A 19282-nucleotide genomic window follows, 5' to 3' on the forward strand; every position below is an offset into this window, starting at 1 on the left:
AAATTCAACCCAAGGAGTGAGATTGGGCATAATTACATGGAGGAAGGAGGAAAGTGGCTATCAAAAAAGATGTGCAACCTCATGATCCCAGAATTTGAGGCATGCTCTGTCATCACCATTACATTCCTGTGAAAATCATCACAAGCTAGAACTTCTTCATTATAGGTTTGTTCCAGGTTACTATCTTAATTTTCCAGAATAAGATAGCATCCTGTGCACCGATTCACCAAACAGATGACAAAAAGCAATGCTTAAATATTCAGAGACGAAAATTCACTTCAACATGGAGCAGCTAGCAGCAGATGGAGCAAGAAGCATTTTTCAAAAGAATTTAGCTTTCTCTGTGGCTTTGAGCTGATTTGATCACAGTCATATTACACGTCAAGCATAAGCACTGTCCTACATCAACACTGCTGCTGGTGTTCCCAAATAGTTTGCAAACCCAGAATGAAGATCATGCATATCAAGCAATACTTCCTCCTGTATTTTCAACAATTCTTGTGTCTAAACTCTTATATTTTTGACAAAAAGGTCAGACGTTTGGCTTCTCAGGAGACGTAGGGGACTTTTTTTAAAACCAATTAACACTCATGACAGGACGCTTCACCTGCAGATGATGCATTTTGGGAATTCAGACATGGAGGTCAAATCCAGGTTACCCACTACATTCTCTGCCGAAGGTGAAGTTCTACACAAGGCAACCACATTACCCTTCTTGGGTAAGCACTGGTGAATAGATTGCTGACATGTCCTGTCCAGGCTCATATTAATAAACAGTCTCTTGATTCAGCACCGCAGGTTAATTTAAATAAAGGAGAGGAGGGAAGGTAAGAAAATAATCTTCAAGTGTGTCAGGCAATCTGGGAAGAGTGGGAAAGAAAGAGCTATCAGTGAAGGATGGCCTCAGCAAGATGCAGCACCGGCCCCTGTTTGCTCGAAGGACCAGGAGATACAATAATGGCGTGAAACAAAGTGCACATGGAGCTGAATTTCTGCATAAGAACCATTGTGGAAATTTACCCTGACCAGCTCTGCAGCTTTTTGTTTCCTCTGACATGATACTCAGCCGGACACCATGAATGAGACATATTGGTATTCAAACACATTCCGACTCCTGCCCAAAACTCAACTATCGGACAGTCAAAGGGGACAGAACAATGGGAAAATGAGGAACGAATCACGCAGTGAGAAAGATGCAGTTATGTTTAAAATATTCATCGTTTAAAATTAATTTTCAATAGTACGTTAAAATATTATTTCACTGCAGAGAATTTAAAATAAGAAGGAAATTACCTCATTAGCATCAATTCCATTATTGACAGACCATGTTGTCTGGAAATACTCAAGCACTCGCTGTTTTAGCTGCTTTGGTAGATGATGGACCCGAATGAAATCCTTTAGATCTTTAATTCTGTGGTGATACAGAGACCACCTGGAGTACATGCGCTGAATGATTGCAGTTACATTCCCAAAGACCAATGCATGCATCAATGCTGAGAGGAAAGAAAAACAAATGGTTAATAGACTGTGAACAGCAATGAGCAATGTGGGTAAAATAGGTTACTTTCTGGGATTAAAAAGCACAAATTTACATGGCTGAATGGGCTAACAGTTTAAAAACTTCTTCACATTGCTGTTCACAATCCCTGTGGAGAAGTAAATCCAGCATAGTCATAAATGAGAAGCATATCAGAGTTGTCATCCAGTTGATGGCTAGGAAATTGGGGTTAAAAATTACAATCTAATTTGCCACCTTTAATAAGAGAATTGAGCAGAAAGTTTCCCATTTTTTCATGGCGAATGCTCATAAACTAACTAATACCTGGCACAATCCAACAAAGTCAAAAAATGCTTTTAGAACAAATTGCATTGCTTTGCGCAATAATTAATAGTATCAAAATGTTGGATCCGCAGCACTGCATAATTTGTAGTCAGCTTTCAACGTTATTGATTTGAGATGCTAATGATTTGATTACCACAGATCAATCAGATCATTAGATAAAGACTTCAAGCTGTTTTCAGCCCACACACAGCCTGTACTAAACATGCTGTTGTATCATCATTCAAATGATAACCTAGGAGCCTAATACTATCTTATCAATTTGCAGCCAATCCCCTGCCTCCCCTCTTCTTTCATTCCTAATGTGGTCTCTCCAATCCAAATCTTTCAGTGTCACCGGAATCCATATCAGGGGAATAGGTACTAGATTATAGAAGTTGAAAAGCAAAATAAGGTTATAAAGGAAGAGAGTGCTGGATAGTATTTGAGAAGGAATTAATACCATATTTGATAGAAACAGACCAAGATAGGTATGTAAATGGACCAAGTGCAGCGAATAAAATTGATGAGCTGCAAGCACAAATGATCGTATGGGAATATGATGTAGTGGCCATAACAGAAATATGGCTTTAAAATGGTTCCACTACAGAGTAGGTACATTCCAACAAGGGTGAAAATTAGGGGACTGAAGCCAAAACACCTTGGATGACAAAGGAGATGGAGAATGTGGTGAAAGACAAAAGATGGTGTATTATGTCTGTCAGGTGAAATCTTCAAGCGAGAACCAAGCCAATTACAAGTTGAGGAGGGAAGTGAAGAGGAACATACGAAGAGAGAATATGAGAGAATAGAATGGCAATAAACATAAAAGAAAATCCCAAAATCTTCTAATGGTATGATAAAGATAAGTAGATAGTAATGGGTAAAGTTTAGCATTGATAGCTATATGACTGGAGGTGCAGGGCATGGCTAGAATACATAATGAGTATTTTGTACTGGTATTCATGAAGGAAGATGACAAAATAAATCATATAAGTGGAGATGGTGGCGGTAATAGATGGAATGAAAATTGATAGAAAGGATGGATTAGAAAGACTGGCTATACTTAAGGGTGGATAACTCAGGATGATTTGCATCCCAGTTTGTTAAAGGAAGCTGGAGTGGAGATACCCAAAGTGCTTGTCATAATTTTGCAATCTTCCCTAGATAATAGATTCAGGGGAGGCATGTGCCAGAAGACTGGAGAGTTTGATTGGGGCATTCTTATTTATGAAAGGGTGTAACGACATTCCAAGTAACTACAGGCTGGCCAGTTTAACATCAGTGGCGGGTGAGGTTTTAGAAAAAATAAACCGGGAATAAATAACAAGCCCGTGGAGAGGTTTGAGTTAGTTTAGGAGATCCAATATGGATTTAGAAAAGGCTGATCATACTAATCTAATTGAATTTTTTGATGAAGTAACAGAGAGGATTGATGAAGAGAAAGCAATGGGTGTTGCTTATATCGATTCTATGCATGCTTTTGACAAAGAATCACAGAAAAGGTTAGTTAACAAAATTGAGACTCAAGGAATAGGCAGGTCAGTATTAGCACAGATTGGATTGAATTTGTTTATTGTCACGTGTACCGAGGTACAGTGAAAAGTATTTTTCTGCAAGCAGCTCAAACAGATCATTAAGTACATGAAAATAAAATAAAAATAAAATACATAATAGGGCAACACAAGGTACACAATGTAAATACATAGACACCGGCATCGGGTGAAGCACACAGGCGTGTAGTATTAATCAGGTCAGTCCATTAAAGAGTCAAAAAAGATTTTAAAAAATTCTAGTAAACCTTGTCTATTGCCATATCTTTTAAATTAATTTCCCAATCTATATTAGCCAACTCACTCCTCATACCTACATAGTTTGTTTTATTTAGATTTAGGTCTCCAGTTTTAGACTTAATTAAAATCGATTTCCAACTAAATATAAAATTCCATAATATTATGATCATTCTTCCCTTTACTACAGGTTATTAATTAACCTTTTTCATTGCATAATAGTAGATCCAAAATAGCCTGTTTCTGGATTGGTTTCTTGTCATACTGGTCTTGAATCTTGTATACATTCCATGAACTTTTCCTTCATGCTATTACTGCAAGTTTGGTTTGCCCAGTTTATAAGAAGATTAAGATTCCCCATGACTACTGTATTTTAAAAAATAAGTTTAGATTACCCAATTATTTTTATTTTCCAATTAAGGGCCAATTTAGCATGGCCAATCCACCTAACCAGCACATCTTTGGGTTGTGGGGGTGAAACCCACGCAGACTTGGGGAGAATGTGCAAACTCCAATGGACAGTGACCCAGGGCCGGGATTCGAACCCAGGTCCTCAATGCCACAGTCCCAGTGCTAACCACTGCGCCACATGCCACCCTATGACTGCTGTATTATCCTTGTAAGGTGCACCCCTACTTTCCTGATTATGCTCTGCCCTACACTGCAACTATCATTAGGGAGCCTGTAAATACTCTGTCATTTTTTCCCTGCCTCTTGCTGTTTCTTAGCTCCACTCAAACTGATTATACTTCTTGATAAGATCTTTTGGGCTGGACTTCTCCATTTTGAGACTAAGTGTCGACGCTGGCGTTTTATGACAGAAAAGACGGAGCAACAGCTGCACCGACTCATCTAATTAAATGGGCTAGCACCAGCACCATCAATTCCATGGAAAACAGTGCCGGATTTGTCGGATCCGTGATTGCTGCACCCCCCCTGAACCCACACCCCCTCACTCCTCTCAGCCCACCCCCCCTCACCCTCACCCCCCTATGCCCTCACTCCCTCATCCCCCTCAACCCCCCCATGCACCCCCCCACCCACCCCGACACGCTGTCTAACCATACATGTCGTCTTGTGTCTTACAGGACCTGCCGGAGATGGGGCCAGTCCATCCGGAGCCCCCCGCCCCCAACCAGTGCTAGAGCCAGTGCACCCCAGGCGGCCGAGCACGGCGGGGAGGAGCAGTCCGGACACCAGCCCACTGCCCGAGACTCAGGACACCCCGGAGCTTGCGTCGAGTTGGAGGGTGACACTGACTTTCCGTCACAGCTGTCTCCAACACCCTCCACCATTCCAGAGACTATCACCTCGGTTGGGCACATTAGTGAAGAGGCTACTGGGACACTATCTGGTGGGCACCACACATCACATCCAGTACAGCAGGTGGAGGTAGGAGCAGCCGAGGGACCGGATGGTCAGAGGGCAGGCCAGCCCCAGGAACCAGCTGCTGTTCAGACTGGTCCTGGGCTTCCGGAACATCCAGTCCCAGCTACAGTGCAGATGCAGTCCGAGACCTAGGGACCACAAGAGGGGATGACGGCGGCCATCCAGCACCTGTAGGTACAGGTGGAGGAGTCTATTCACGTGCAGGAGCAGGGTTTGGTGCTGGTCACCAAAGCCTGTCACCCAGGCTTGCACCGCACAGGTGGCGTCCACAGTAGAGGTATTGGGGACGACGGTTTTGGCTTTGGATCAGCATGTCCAAGGCCTGGGGCATTCTGTGCAGGCGGGGCCGAGGCCCAGGACATGGCTGCCCTCTCACAGGCAGCCGTGTACAAGAGCCACCTGGACATTGCAGCGGCGCTCCTCAGCATGGCCCAGTCACAGAAGGCCGTGGTTGGGAACATCAGCGGCATTGCCGAGGCGCTGGCCGGCATTGCGCAGACACTGGGCAGGGTGGCCCAGTCCCAGAGGGAGGTGGCCCAGTCACTGGCTGATGTGGTGCAGTCCCAGACGGAGATGGTCCAATCCCTGTGCTCCATGGCCGTGAGCGCACGGACCTTGGTCGAGACCAGAGCGGGCCTCCAGGACTGGCACTGTCAGGTGGCGGGTGGGGCCACAGGGGATGGCATTGTTCGCACCCCCGTCCAATGGAGTCGTCCGGGGGCCATCGGGCACCCCGAGGGCGGAGGAGGAGCTGGAGCCCGTGCCGGTGAGTCCCACAGGGGAGGTGCCGGAACACCTCAGCACCTCGGACTCCCCCCCCCCCCCCCCCCCACCCGCTTCTGTCCCTGGTGCATCTGGTTGGCAGCGGGCAGAACTGAGCGGCACCACGCCACATGGAACACACGAGCAACGGCCCGGTCCATCCAGGCCGGGTCACCCCAGGAAACGCGCGGCAACAGGGACCCTTGTCACAGGGCAGGAGTCAGCAGGCCGCCTCCACCCCTGCTGTACCGTCTGGGTAATCACCTAGGCATAGTGGTAGGGCCCGTAAGGCCAGAAGGTTAGACACCAGTTAAGCTGGTACGGGTGCAGGGCACAGTTTAGTTATAGGGGCTAGGGCAAAGACTGTGTATATATTTCCGCACAATAAACACCTGTTAACACTGTTAAAACCTGCCTCGGTGCTCTGTCTGATGGGTGTGGTCCGGGTTGGCTGCGGGGAGTGGAGGTGGGAACCACGCCGTCAGGAACTCGGCCCATCGGGGGCGGTGAATCTCGGAGGCCCTGGAGAATAGGGTATCAGGCCCTTTAATGATATGCCTACTGTACTTTAACCCCGCGCGGTGAGCAATGCATTTACGCCATTTTCATGGTGCCGGGGCATCCCGATTTGGCGTCAAACTGGCACCTACCCCAATTTTGGCGTCAGAAGCTCTTCTCCACCAAATCACATTTCAAAATTTCACCGTTGGCAAGTGGAGAATCCTGCCTTTAGTCTCTACTATCTTTATTCATTTATTATCTGGCCTATCATGTTCCTAGACAGTGACAAGAGGCTCTCTGACAGGCGTGTCAATGCAACCAGCATCTCTGTGTATGCCCATTGGCAATCTCCTATAAGCTACCCATCAAAGTCCTCATCCGAGTCCTCAGCAGCAGAACTCATTGTTCCCGAATCTGGCTGTGACCCACTTGTGCCTTGTGATTCACCATGTGCTGATCCTGAAATTTGCTCAGTGCCAGCATGAAAGGTTTCCCCACAAACTTCAGATGAACACTTCTTCATGCGTTTGGTGTTGAACTCACCCTTGGACTGGCTGGCCCTGTAGCAATTCCTGGCTAGCAGAAGGCAGAAATGTAGAAGGGAAGGTTAGGATTGAGTAACAATGGTGGGGTGGAAAGCAAGAGCTACATGCAGCCCGCACTTCGGGCGCGATTCTCCACTCCCACGCCGGTTGGGAGAATCGCCTGGGGCGCCGAAATTTCCGGGGACGCCGGTCCGACGCCCTCCCGCGATTCTCCCAAGCGGCGGGAACGGCCCGGTCGAGTTTCACGGGCCACAGGCCGGAGAATCGCCAGAGACATCCAAAATGGCGATTCTCCGGCACCCCCCCGAGCGGCCAGGCCAAAACGGCGGGTTCCCCCTGGCGCCGTCCACACCTGGTCGCTACAGTCATGGGCGGTGCGTGAACGCTGGGGGGGGGCGGCCTGTGGGGGGGCGAGGGGGGATCCTTAAATGTGGGGTCCTCTGAAGGAGGACCTCCTTCCTACCGCCGCCCCGCAAGATCCGTCCCCCATCTTCTTGCGGGGCGGATTTGGACAGGACGGCAACCACGCATGCGCGGATGACGTCCGTTATGCGCCGCCAGCCGCGTCATCTATGCGGCGCCGCTTTTACGCGGGCGACAAGGCCTCGCGCGGGTAGATGACGCGGCGCCGATACTGGCCCATTGTCAGGGCCTGAATCTGTCGGGACCGGGGCCGTTCCGCGCCGTCGTGAACCTTGACGGCGCGGCCACTTCGGCATGGGGGTGGAGAATCCCGCCCTTCATGCCAAGAACTGGCTGGAAATGGGATTTGAGAAGGAGCATAGGGCAGGAACAGATCATGGGCGTCATTCTCCGATCCCCCGCCGGGTTGGAGAATCGCCGGGGGCTGCCGCGAATCCCGCCCCCCACCGGTTTCCGAAGTCTCCAGCACCGGATATTTGGCGGGGGCGGGAATCGTGCCGCGCCGGTTGGCGGCCCCCCCGCTCAATTCTCCGGCCCGGATGGGCCGAAGTCCCGCCAATAAATTGCCTGTCCCGCCGGCGTGGATTAAACCACCTTTTGAACTGCGGGACAAGGCGGCGTGGGCGGGCTCCGGGTTCCCCGGGGGGGGGGCACGGGGCGATCTGGCCCCGGGGGGTGCCCCCACGGTGGCCTGGCCCGCAATCGGGGCCCACCGATCCGCAGGCGGGCCTGTGCCGTAGGGGCACTCTTTCCCTTTCAATCCGCCACGGTCTCCACCATGGCGGAGGCGGAAGAGACTCCCTCCACTGCGCATGCGTGGGAAACTGTCAGCGGCCGCTGACGCTCCCGCGCATTCGCCGCCCGGGGATGTCATTTCCGCGCCAGCTGGCGGGGCAACAAAGGCTGTTTCCGCCAGCTGGCGGGGCGGAAATTCCTCCAGCGTCGGCCCCCAAAGATGCGGAGCATTCCGCACCTTTGGGGCGGCGCAATGCCCGTCTGATTGGCGCCGTCTTGGGCGCCAGTCGGCGGACATCGCGCCGTTTCGGGAGAATTTCGCCCCATATTCTCAGCGATGACAGATGTAATGACCTCAGTAACGGCTGTCCAAAGGGCTCAATCAATGATGCCAGTCTGTTCCCCACCAGCTCTATACTGCCCCCTGTGGTTATGTCTCGCACTGTCCTGCAAGAAAGGGGACAGAATAATAGTGCATGTGTTGCAATTTGTTTGGCTGATGTTCCAGCCATAGCTTAGGTCTGTGGAAGCAGCAAGAGGTGGGTGTGAAGCTGAAAGTATTGGTATGCGAGAGGCTGGAAGCATTGGTGTGTGTATGAGGGTGAGGTGGAGTATCTGAATGTTAGCATGAGTCTAATGAGTGATGAGACTGTGGTACATTGAGCAGTGTGAGATGTTGGTGGTGCAGTGGATTCAAGATGTCATGTGAAGATGCATGCACTTACCTTAACCACTCGTGTGAGTTCATTGAACTTTTTCCAGTGCTACAGCTAGGTCCTTGGGGCTAAACTCCAGGAATTGACTTCTGTGGTCACCTCCACCCAATTCCCTCTCTTAATGTGCATTAAGTTTCTGTAGCGTCATGGCATCTATCCTTTTACCCCATTTCCAATGCTATTGCCTCCACATCAGAAATCATGGGATCCCTCTCCCTTTCCTATTGTCCCATTTTCTGTGCTTTTCCTTCCAGATAAAAAAACACTCTAGTAGCAAATATAGCTGCTCCTCTTGCGTGAATGTAGCTCCCCTTTAAGAGAGACAGCTTCAAGAGATCCAGACTAGTTGTGCATCATGTTAAACATGCACATTTCTGGTTGTTGAGCTTTGGACCAGTCGGCAGTATGTTCCAGGCTGAAGTCATTTCGGTGGGGAGGCATGAAGTTAACATGTCTTTTTTCTCAATGGGACTGGATGTGGCAAAAATCCTGTGTTGCGATCACTACACCAGAAAATGGGCCTTGTCAACTTTTTGCCCATTGTATATTGGAAAAGAATTCATCCAGTGTTCTTGCCTTTACAGCTATCTAGTATCCTTTGAAGTGTGTGAAAGTTGGGTATTAACTCTGATGCTCCCATCGTCATGAACCTCTTGACACCTACAAAGATATTGCATGCTTTTTGAAATCTTCATCCTCATTTCACATCTCTTCAAATTTGATCGGCTGTGCATCCCTCTCTCTCCACTGCACCGTCAGCACTCATTATTCAGTCATCACACCTTGCCCTATGGAATTTTCCCATTAAAGCTTCCTGCCTTGCTACTGCTCTTCCAGTGTCTCCTTAAAGTCCCCTCTACAACCGTGTCTTCAAATCCCACAGTTCATCTGCTCTTGCACTGCTACTTTTGAGGAGGTTCCTGGAACAGGTTTCTTCATGGAAGGAACGAGATCTCTGTAAATTAACGTCTCGGCCCAACAGATGAAGAATGACCAAATGAGCAAGGTACCTCCATGTTGCCTGAATCAACACCCTCAGGGACAAAGGGGAGAAGATTGGAGGGATAAACAATTCATCTAAAAGGCCAATTGCATGTGCCAGTGATGATTTAACGCTACATCATCCATGCATATAGACATTACAAGAAACAACACGTGAACTAAATTAATATTGATTTCCTCGGTTCAGTTAAATTGTTTTCATTGATGTTAATATTCTGTAAACTGAGCTGGGCTCCACTGAAAATTGCACGATTGTAGAATGAAACCCCAAAAGATAGGACAAGTGAAAAGGGGAAGGTCAGTGCATTAATGCAATTTGTAATCTCAGTTGACCCATCAGGAAAATGTCCAGTAGGATCCAAATAAGTGTTTTCAACCTATCTGCAGGTGTGCCTTGGGCAGATGGCCACTGGAAATTGGTTGACAGGCTTACCTGCCAATATTTTTATCTTACCCGCAGTCTTCAATTTTAACCTGCTTGTCTAAGCAGACAGCAAGTCACCTTCCTGAAGTCATCAGAGTCTCTAGTTATGTATGAGGTTTGGTGCCTAATTATGTTATTGGACCCTGCCTGCAGTTTGATTAGTGGTCTGAGAGGCCTAACTACTTGTTCCCACTGTGTGTTGCAGCAAAAACCATCAGAAAAACACATATTTTAAAAGGGCTGCAGAAATTGACAACATGGATGTGAAAAATAATGGGCCAAATCATCAAAGGAGTGACTCTAAACATCGGATTTTTAAAAATATATTCATTCATGGGATGTGGGCATTACTGCCTGGGCCAGCCTTTATTGACCTAGAACTGAGCAGTGTGCTGGGTCATTTCAGAGGTAATTAAGAGTCAGCCACATTGCTGTGGATCTGGAGTCACGTGTAGGTCAGACCAGGTAAGGATGGCAGATTTCTTTTTCTAAAGTACATTAGTGAAACATATGGATGTGGGATTCTCCGATCCCCCGCTGGGTCGGAGAATCGCCGGGGGGCGGCGTGAATCCTGCCCCGTCGCTCCGACGCCGGCTGTCGAATTCTCCGGCGCCGGTTTTTGGGCGGGGGCGGGGATCGCGCCGTGCTGGTCGGGGGCCATTGGCAGTGGCCCCCCGGCGATTCACCGGGCCCTGATGGGCCGAGCGGCTGCCCGTTCACGGCCAGTCCTGCCGGCGTGGATTAGACAAGGTTCATATTGGCGGGGCCTGGCTTTGAGGGCGGCTTGCGGAGTCCTTGGGGGGGCGCGGGGCGATCCGGCCCCGGGGGGGGGGGCACGGTGACCTGGCCCACGATCGGGGCCCACCGATCTGCGGGCGGGCCTGTGCCATGGGGGGCACTCTTTCCCTCCGCGCCGGCCTGTGTAAGGCTCTGTGATGGCCGGCGCGGAGAAGAAACCCCCTGTGCATGCACAGGAATCACGCCAGCGGTTCTGCGCATGCGCCAGAACATGCTGGTGCTCGTGAGCATGTGCCAACTCGCGCTGGCCGGCGGAGGCCCTTCGGCGCCGGTTGGCGCGGCGCTAACCACTCCAGCTCTGGCCTAGCCCCCTGAAGTGCGGAGGATTCCGCACCTTCCAGGCGGCCCGACGCCGGAGTGGTTCACGCCGCTCTTTGGCGCCGTGCGACCCGCCCTGCCGATTGCGGGAGAATCCCGCCCCTGGGCTTTTACAACAATCGACAATCTTTTCATGAGACTTTTAATTCCATGAGCAGGATTCTCCATTCCTGAGACTAATGGCGGGTTTCTCCGTTCCTAATGTTGACATCGGCGCAGGATTCGTGGAGTTCCACGTCAGCAAAACTGGAGCAGCACCTGGACCGATTCAGCTACTGTTGAGGGGTTAGCCCCGGCACCACGTGGAACACAATCCATTCCAATGAGAAACGGTGCGGGATTCTCCGAGTCCGAGATTGACAGTCAGGAGGCTGACAAGCTGCAGCTGCATATACACACTGCACTCTCCACACACACCATCCCAGCCAACAAGATGGTAGCGAGGAGAGCGGCACCAAGATTCACGGACGCCTAGCTAGAAACCATGCTGGACGTGGTGGAGGAGAGATGGATTAAATCCGGCCCAGGAAGGAGGCTGCCAGCCGCCACCATTCGCCAGCAACACCGTCTGGACCGGACAGCAGTGCCGTAAAACAAACTGCATGACCTTCTCAGGGCAGCCAGGGTGAGTAGGCAACACTGTGCCTCTAGCACTAATCCTGTCCCACACACCCGTAACCCCACCCCCCACCCGTAGGGCGACCAAATCCCCACCCTGCACCACATTTCAGCACCCATACCGACTGCCATGGCCAGATGCCCTGGCCACCGAAGTCACCAGCTACCCACCCACTGGGATGCAAGCATTGGACTGTCTAACATTGTCGCCTTCTGTTTCCCCCTCCCCCAAGAGAAGCCAACCCATAACCGTCGAGACCGGAGGAAAACTGGAGGGGGACCGCCAGACCTGTGGCCCCTCACCATGGCTGAGCAGAGGGCCCTGGACGCTGTCGGCGGCCCAGAAGAAGGGGAGGTCGCCGGGGTGGAGATCGGCCCCAAGTAAGGAAGTGAGACCTTGCTGAGTTGCGGTTCCCCATTCCACGTGTGTCAACACGCCCCCCAACACCACTCCCACACCACCCTCACCCTCACATCACCCTCATCCTCACCCCCCAGCCTCACCCTCACCACCCCCACTCCCTCCCGGCCCGCGGTCCACTTATGCGTCTTTTCTTCTGTCTTGCAGGACCTGCTGGTAATATGATGGGTCCATCTGGTGTCCCCGCCCCCAGCCAGTGCCACCGCTGGAGCCCCCACCATGTGCCGAGCAGCGACGAGGAGAGCATCACGGACGGGAGCCATATTCCTGTGACCCAAGACACCCCGGAGTTCGAGTACGATGTTGATACTGATTTCCTATCATAGCTGTCTCCAACACCCTCCACCATCCCAGAGACACACACTTCGGTTAGGCACTTTAGTGAAGAGACTCCTGGGACACTACTGGTGGACGGGTAGCGGGCGGGCCGACCCCAAGAAGAGTTGCCGTCCAGACGGGTTTCGGGCTTCTGGACAGACGGTCCCATCTATCGTGGAGATGCAGTCAGAGAGCCAGGGACTACATGAAGGGTTGTCGTTGGGCATTCAGTTCCTGCAGCACAGTTGGAGGAGTCCAACCACATGCAGGAGCAGGAGGTGGTGCCAACAATGCGTGCCACCCTGGCCAACACTGCAAGGGTGACATCCACAGTGGAGGCATTGGGGGCAAGGGTTTTGGCGATGGATCAGCATGTCCAAGGCCTGTGGCATTCTGTGCAGGTGCTGGCCAAGGCCTAGGACAGGATTGCTGCCTCACAGGCGCCCATGTACGAGAGCCGCCTGGAAATTGTAGTGGCGCTCCTCAGCATGGCCCAGTCACGGCAGGCCACGGCTGGGAACGTCGGCGGCATTGCCCAGCTGTTGACCAATGTGGCGCAGACACAGAGGGAGATGGCACAGTCACTGGCTGATGTGACACTGACCTAGAAGGTGGTGGCACAGTCAATGGGTGATGTTGTGGCACAGGCCCAGATGGCGATGGTCCACTCCCTGTGCTCCATAGCCGCGAGCATGCAGATCGTGTATTATGCCAACTGGGCATATTGGGCCTCTATGACGGCACGGATGCAACTGTGCACCAAGTGTCATGATATGTATAGTTTTTTAAATATAAATTTAGAGTACCCAATTCATTTTTTTCAATTGAGGGACAATTTTAGCGTGGCCAATCCCACGCAAACGCGGAGAGAATGTGCAAACTCCTCACTGACAGCGACCCAGAGCCGGGATCGAACCTGGGACCTCGGCGCCGTGAGGCAGCAATGCTAACCACTGCGCCACCGTGTTGCCCTGTCATGATATGTATATTGACTAGGGTGTAAAGAGTTAACAAGTTACTAATAATACTTCTTATCATTAGAGGGAACCACAGAACAGTCATATATATATCCTGTGACTTCAGGGATTCTGGGAGTTAGGAGTTAGAAGATGTTAGAAGATGGTGAAGTTGTACTTGAAAGTTCTGTAGTTAGAGATCGCATAGTTTAACATAGCAACCTTCTACTTTAGGAATGTGAACGGATCTTAGTTTGTAGTGTAATAAATGTGTTATTTTGTTCGTTAACAAAGCTTTGTGTTCTTTATTTAACACTACGCATCCAAGCCATCCAGGTAAAGCAAAATAGAGAACACAACACCGAGCTCCGGACAGGTCCCCACTCGGCACCTGGAAGGATCCCATGGCGTAAAATTTGACGGTCACCGGGAATGGTGTCCTTCCCTATTCCCCCGCGGTACCAGGTGCGCCATGATCTGGCAGATATGTTGCTCTAACTCTCTGCTCAGCTGGAGTCTTCGGCGACATGCCCGGTCCGGCACGACCTCGAATAGCAGGTGCTGCCGGTACTTACAAGGCCTCATGCGGTGCCTCCTTTGCACCTCCTCCTCAGCCTGTTGGGCAGCCGGTTCGCCATCCTGGGTAGTTGCCTCCAGTTCCTCAGGGGCACGCTCCACTGCTGCGTGCTCCAATGCTGTAGCCTCCGCCTCCTCGAGCAGCGCCAGCTCATACAGCCGCAGTGCATCCCCTAGGGTTGTGGCGACTACACCACTGCTGGTTGTATTCAATTATCCATTGTTGGGCAGCAAGGTGGCACAGTGGTTAGCACCGCTGCCTCACGGCGTTCGCGTCCCGGATTCGATTCCGGCCCCGGGTCACTATCCGTGTTGAGTTTGCACATTCTCCTCGTGTCACTTCCACAAACAAAAGATGTGCAGGGTACGTAGATTAGCCATGCTAAATTGCCCCCTTAATTGGAAAAAAAAGAATTGGGTAATTTCAATTTATTTTTAAAATATCCATTGTCTGCAGAGGGTGAAAGGCTGACATGGTAGCATGGTGTGTAACCCTTTGTCCAACCAGGTCCACCGGGCTACATGGTTGGTATTCTGGGCTCCGCCCCCACATGCCCCCCCCCCCCCCCATCCCCGCAACCCTGGCTCCATCAGTGCCCGGCACAATGGGGACTCTAGCCATGCTGCCTGTCCCTGTTGGCGATGCCCTTGCCAGTGGTACGCTGTGTGACCCGTACCCGGTGCCCCCGTCGGGGCTACAGTGGGCATTGCCCTTGAGTAGGTAGCCTGATGCCCTGCCGGTGGGTGGTGGCCGTTTGGGTGGTGGCCAGTTGGGTGGTGGGGGGTATGGCAGAAAGTGGGGTGCGGGGGTGTAGGACCTGGGCACAACCACAGTCCCATGAGGGATCGCCCCAGCCACATGGCACATTCCCCCTCACCCCCCCCCCCGCCCAGTCCTGGCAGGACCCCCCCCACCCCATTCAGCATGACCAGTGCCTGGCCCGGTAGCCCACAGTCCCACCTCTCTGTGTCCTACCTCCTCTCTCTCGCTCATCAGCGACCATTTTAAAAGCACAAGTGAACCTCGCGTCTGGAATTCAGCATGTCAGATTCAGAGAATCGAGGCGGCCCCGTAGAATATCGGGTCGGGCCCACTAATGATATGCAAACGCCGTTTACTGTATGTGCGTCGAACCGATTCACCACCCAATCACGATTCCCGATTTCAGCGTCAGCCGATGGAGAATCGTGCTCCATATTTTTAGTGAATTCAAATTTCACCATCTGTTGTGGGTCCCCTGAGCATTACCCTGGGTCTCTGAATGATTAGTCTAGTGACAATACCACAACACCACGGAATTGCCATACCACTTCTATTTTTTTATTTACACAGTCCGAAATCTCTGCACTTCTGGCCCAGCCATCTGAACTGGGCCTCTACAGTATGGGGAGCATCTCTGTTCTGGGAGTGCTTCGTGGGTTGGGGGAGGGTGTCAGTTGAGGAATCAGAGGGCCAGCAACAGAGTTAGAGGATCAGGGGGAGAGTTGGAGGGTTGCGGCGGGGGGGGGGGGGGAGAGTTGGAGGGTTGCGGGGGAGGGGAGAGTTGGAGGGTTGCGGGGGCGGGGGGGGGGGGGGGGGTGGGGGGGGGGGGTGAAAGATCGTAGGTTAGGGGAATGTGGGGCTATAAGTATGTAGTTGCCCAGGAGTTTGGTATGGCCTTTTCCTGTCTAAGATTTCCTGAGTAAGTATTCTGGTACGTGAGTTGACCTCTGCAGTCCCCAACTCTAACTCTGAGTTGGATATTTTTGCAGAGGATTCCAGTCAAAGGCGATTCCCGGGGACTCCTTGCATTGGGACCTTTGAGGGATCCCCCTAGCCCATTTTCCGGGTTGCCTTCGGGATATGACCATCGGAGACTGGAAGATCTGGGCCAATATTTCCCATGTGATGCATTAGGGTAATGAGGCACAAGCATTAAGGTCAAGTATGATATTTTATTTTTTTAGAAAACTGCCATTAATTATGATGATCACAACAATGCAGGCAGAAGAACAAATTTTTCTTACATGCATTTTTCTACTATTTATCACTGGAGCTGATGTTAAACCAGGAAAGGTTTACGTGCTTTCAAACATTAAATGTGGGAATACATTTTCTTAATGAAATTTCTATTCGAAATAGAAATTCCCTGAGTTGTGCATTTTTAATTGTATCCTATTTTGAATTTAAAAGATGTTTTGGAAGCATTTTGGGTTTGCCAACAGATAATCATTAATTGTAAGTCACTTTAAGTGAGCAGTACCGTACAAATAAGCTACCAACTGAGCGCTGAAATGGTGATTGGAGAATTACCTAATCGGCATTATGACTCATTTCTACAAAATTCATAAGTGCATAGAAAGCACTTTGATTGGATTCAAGGTCAAAAACCTTTCTGACTTTAAAACTGTTCGAGAAACCTAACACTTGGAAACAAAAAATGATATCATGAAGAAAATGAAATGTTACATGATCCAGTCAGGAAGAATGATAATTGATTCAACACATAATGTCGTAGAAATTTGCTTTTGCTGCCTTTTCATTGACAGTCCATTATATGACCCACCAGATACTCACTTCACATCGACTTTGATGGAATACAACAGGTGACAGATGCGATACAGCTTGCTTTGTGCTGTAGAATTTCCAAGATGAACTTCCAACCCAATAAATCTCATGCAGACAGGCAGCCTATGAGCTCTACTGATGACAGAAATATAACGGAACATACCCCCTATCAGCATTGTGCAGATGGAAAAAATCTTCTCTGCCTCGGTGTTGGCTGAGACATTTCCAAATCCGACACTGGTCAGGCTGCTGAGGGTGAAGTAGAGGGCAGCAATGTAGGCACTTCTGATTCCAGGACCTCCAAATGTATTATTGCCATAATATGGAGTTTCAAGACGTTTTCCCAATTCATGCAGCCAACCTTTAACCAAAGAGTAAAAATTAAAATGAGCAGAACATGTCTCGAGGATTTATGCATAAAAGTAGCCTATTTGGCCCCTTCAGCCTGTGCACCATTCAATTGCATCATTGTTGATCACTTGGTACTTCACCTGTTTTTGCTCATTGATAACCTTACTGGAAAATCTGTCAAACTCAGCATTGAAAATTTCAATTGACAAAAATTTTATAACATCAATATACATTTGATGTAAACTCTTTGAGCTAATTTATACTCTTTCAGTATAAATTAATTGACGCCCAGTTTCAGACATGGAGGCAGCGATGTAGCCACAATGTGTGCCCGTCTCAGGAGGAAGAACCTTCCACAAACTAAACCTTGGGCCTCATTGGTATAAAATGGACAAGCTGCGAGTACCCATGTTGTGATACATATGTAGCTTATCCAATTGCAGAAATGATTATCAGGCCACTTGCCTTGTTGACAGTGCACACAAAGGAAAGTCCCAGGGTGACATAGACCGACAATAGGGTGAGGGAGGGTGGGGGCTTCAAATTGGGAACTGTAGAGTCCCGAAACACTTCTGCTGCTCCTGAATCCGCAGTAAAGATTTTATTTTAAAACTTATCACCTGGCCCTTTATCTGATTGGGCTTCATTCCACAAAATTGTCCTGCAATACACTATTCTTACAAACATATAGGAGTGACAAAAAAGTCTGACTTCTACCAACTCGCTTCTGCTTTGTGTCCATGCCTCTTGAATTTGATCAGATTTGGATAAAAGTGCAATCAGAGGAATGATGGGAATGGATCTTTCAATGGTAACAGCAGTGAATGTTGAGATGTTTGCCGCTGCTGCACTTGGGGTCCTGAGGCAATCCTCATTCACGCACATGCATGATATTTACCTGAATGTTTCTAACATGTGATGGATAGAATTGTGCTGCGTGGCTTTCCCCAAGAATGTCCCTGACATGGGCCTTAATGATGGAGCCTTTGTGCGTGATTCAGCAACCTCTTTGTGTCCACGCAGATCCTGGCGCTATGTGTGAATCGCATGAGAGTCCCAAATTGTGGGTCTCGTGACTTTCTCTGACTGCCGCGATCTGGATCTTGCCCTCGCCTAATGGCTCATACTTGGATTCTGGATTCACCCGGTGCCTGGGACTCAACGCTGTGCCTGGGCACCATTTAGTACTGGTCCACACAAACGTGGACCATGCATAATGGCACCTTGGGGGGGGGGGGGTCTTGCAGGCCATTGGAGATCCCTGGGTGATCGGGGACAGGGCAGGGTAGTGCCCTGGCATGCCCCCCTGGTATCTGCATGCCCTGGCACTACTAGCCTGGCAGCTTGGCTATGCCACCCTGGAACTTCCAGGGTGCCCAGGGTGCACTGCAAAGAGTGCCAGGCTGGCAATGCCAGGGTTCCCAGGTGCCAGGTTGGCATTGCCAGGAGTCGGTGAGAATTGACTGAGAAGGATTCTTGGAGAAATCGACTCACTCACCACACTGAGAAGGGGATCATGGAGGACCCGGTGCTCAACAGCAGGAAGGAGCATCCAACAGAAGGCAGTAGTGAGAAGTGACTGAGAAGGATTCTGGGAGAAGTCAGCTTGCTCAGTACAACTGAGAAGGGGTCATTGAAGACCCAGTGTCAATGAACAGTAAAACCCCAAACATTACATTGCTGTAGTGTTTCCCTCCTCCCTCTCCTCCATGAACAAAAAAAAAAGAGACAGTGAGACTGTTAGATTATTGTGGTTTATAAACAGCAGAGCCTCAGCAGTGTGCATCATCTTGATCAGTAAAGAAGGCTGGGTCTCTGGGAAAGCTTGTGTCGTGTGTGGCATGCAAGATTTGGGAGGTTTTAAATCCACAAGACATCCAGGACTGTCACACCTGCATGAAGTGCCAGAGGGTTGAACAATATTTTGCTGATCTGGTGCAGCGATTCTCTTCATTGGTGAACATTCGTCAAAAGGAAAAGAGACAGTGGGTCCAGGACTCCTTGGAGCTGTCTAACAGATATGAAATTTTAGATGCCTATGAAGTGAGCAACATGACTGAACCAAGCGTAGATAACTCGAGGGAAAACTATTGTACCCTGGTGCCTGAGGTCACACTGGGAAAAGAGAGGGAGGCTGGTAGGTAGATTAGAAAGGTGGTAGGGGGTTTTCCGGGTGCGGCGATGACCAGCTAAGTCGCACGTTTCGGCAGCTCCCGGTGGAACGGACTTTTGGGCTCTTAATAGGAGCCCCAACGGCAATTTTAACGGCAA

At 50.0% G+C, this 19282-nt stretch overlaps 1 protein-coding gene across 1 annotated transcript in view; it reads right to left on the bottom strand.

The window, feature by feature from the left end:
* kcnh8 (potassium voltage-gated channel, subfamily H (eag-related), member 8) overlaps nucleotides 1-19282 on the bottom strand; it is a 674720-nt gene that overhangs the window by 169879 nt on the left and 485559 nt on the right. The window contains exons 8-9 of the mRNA XM_072508746.1: nucleotides 16824-17021; nucleotides 1294-1493 (exon numbers count right to left, since the gene is read on the bottom strand). Of these exons, the coding sequence (XP_072364847.1) occupies nucleotides 1294-1493; nucleotides 16824-17021 (398 nt within the window). The remainder of the gene's footprint in view (nucleotides 1-1293; nucleotides 1494-16823; nucleotides 17022-19282) is intronic.

Source organism: Scyliorhinus torazame, chromosome 6 (assembly GCF_047496885.1).
Source record: "Scyliorhinus torazame isolate Kashiwa2021f chromosome 6, sScyTor2.1, whole genome shotgun sequence".
NCBI lineage: Eukaryota > Metazoa > Chordata > Chondrichthyes > Carcharhiniformes > Scyliorhinidae > Scyliorhinus > Scyliorhinus torazame.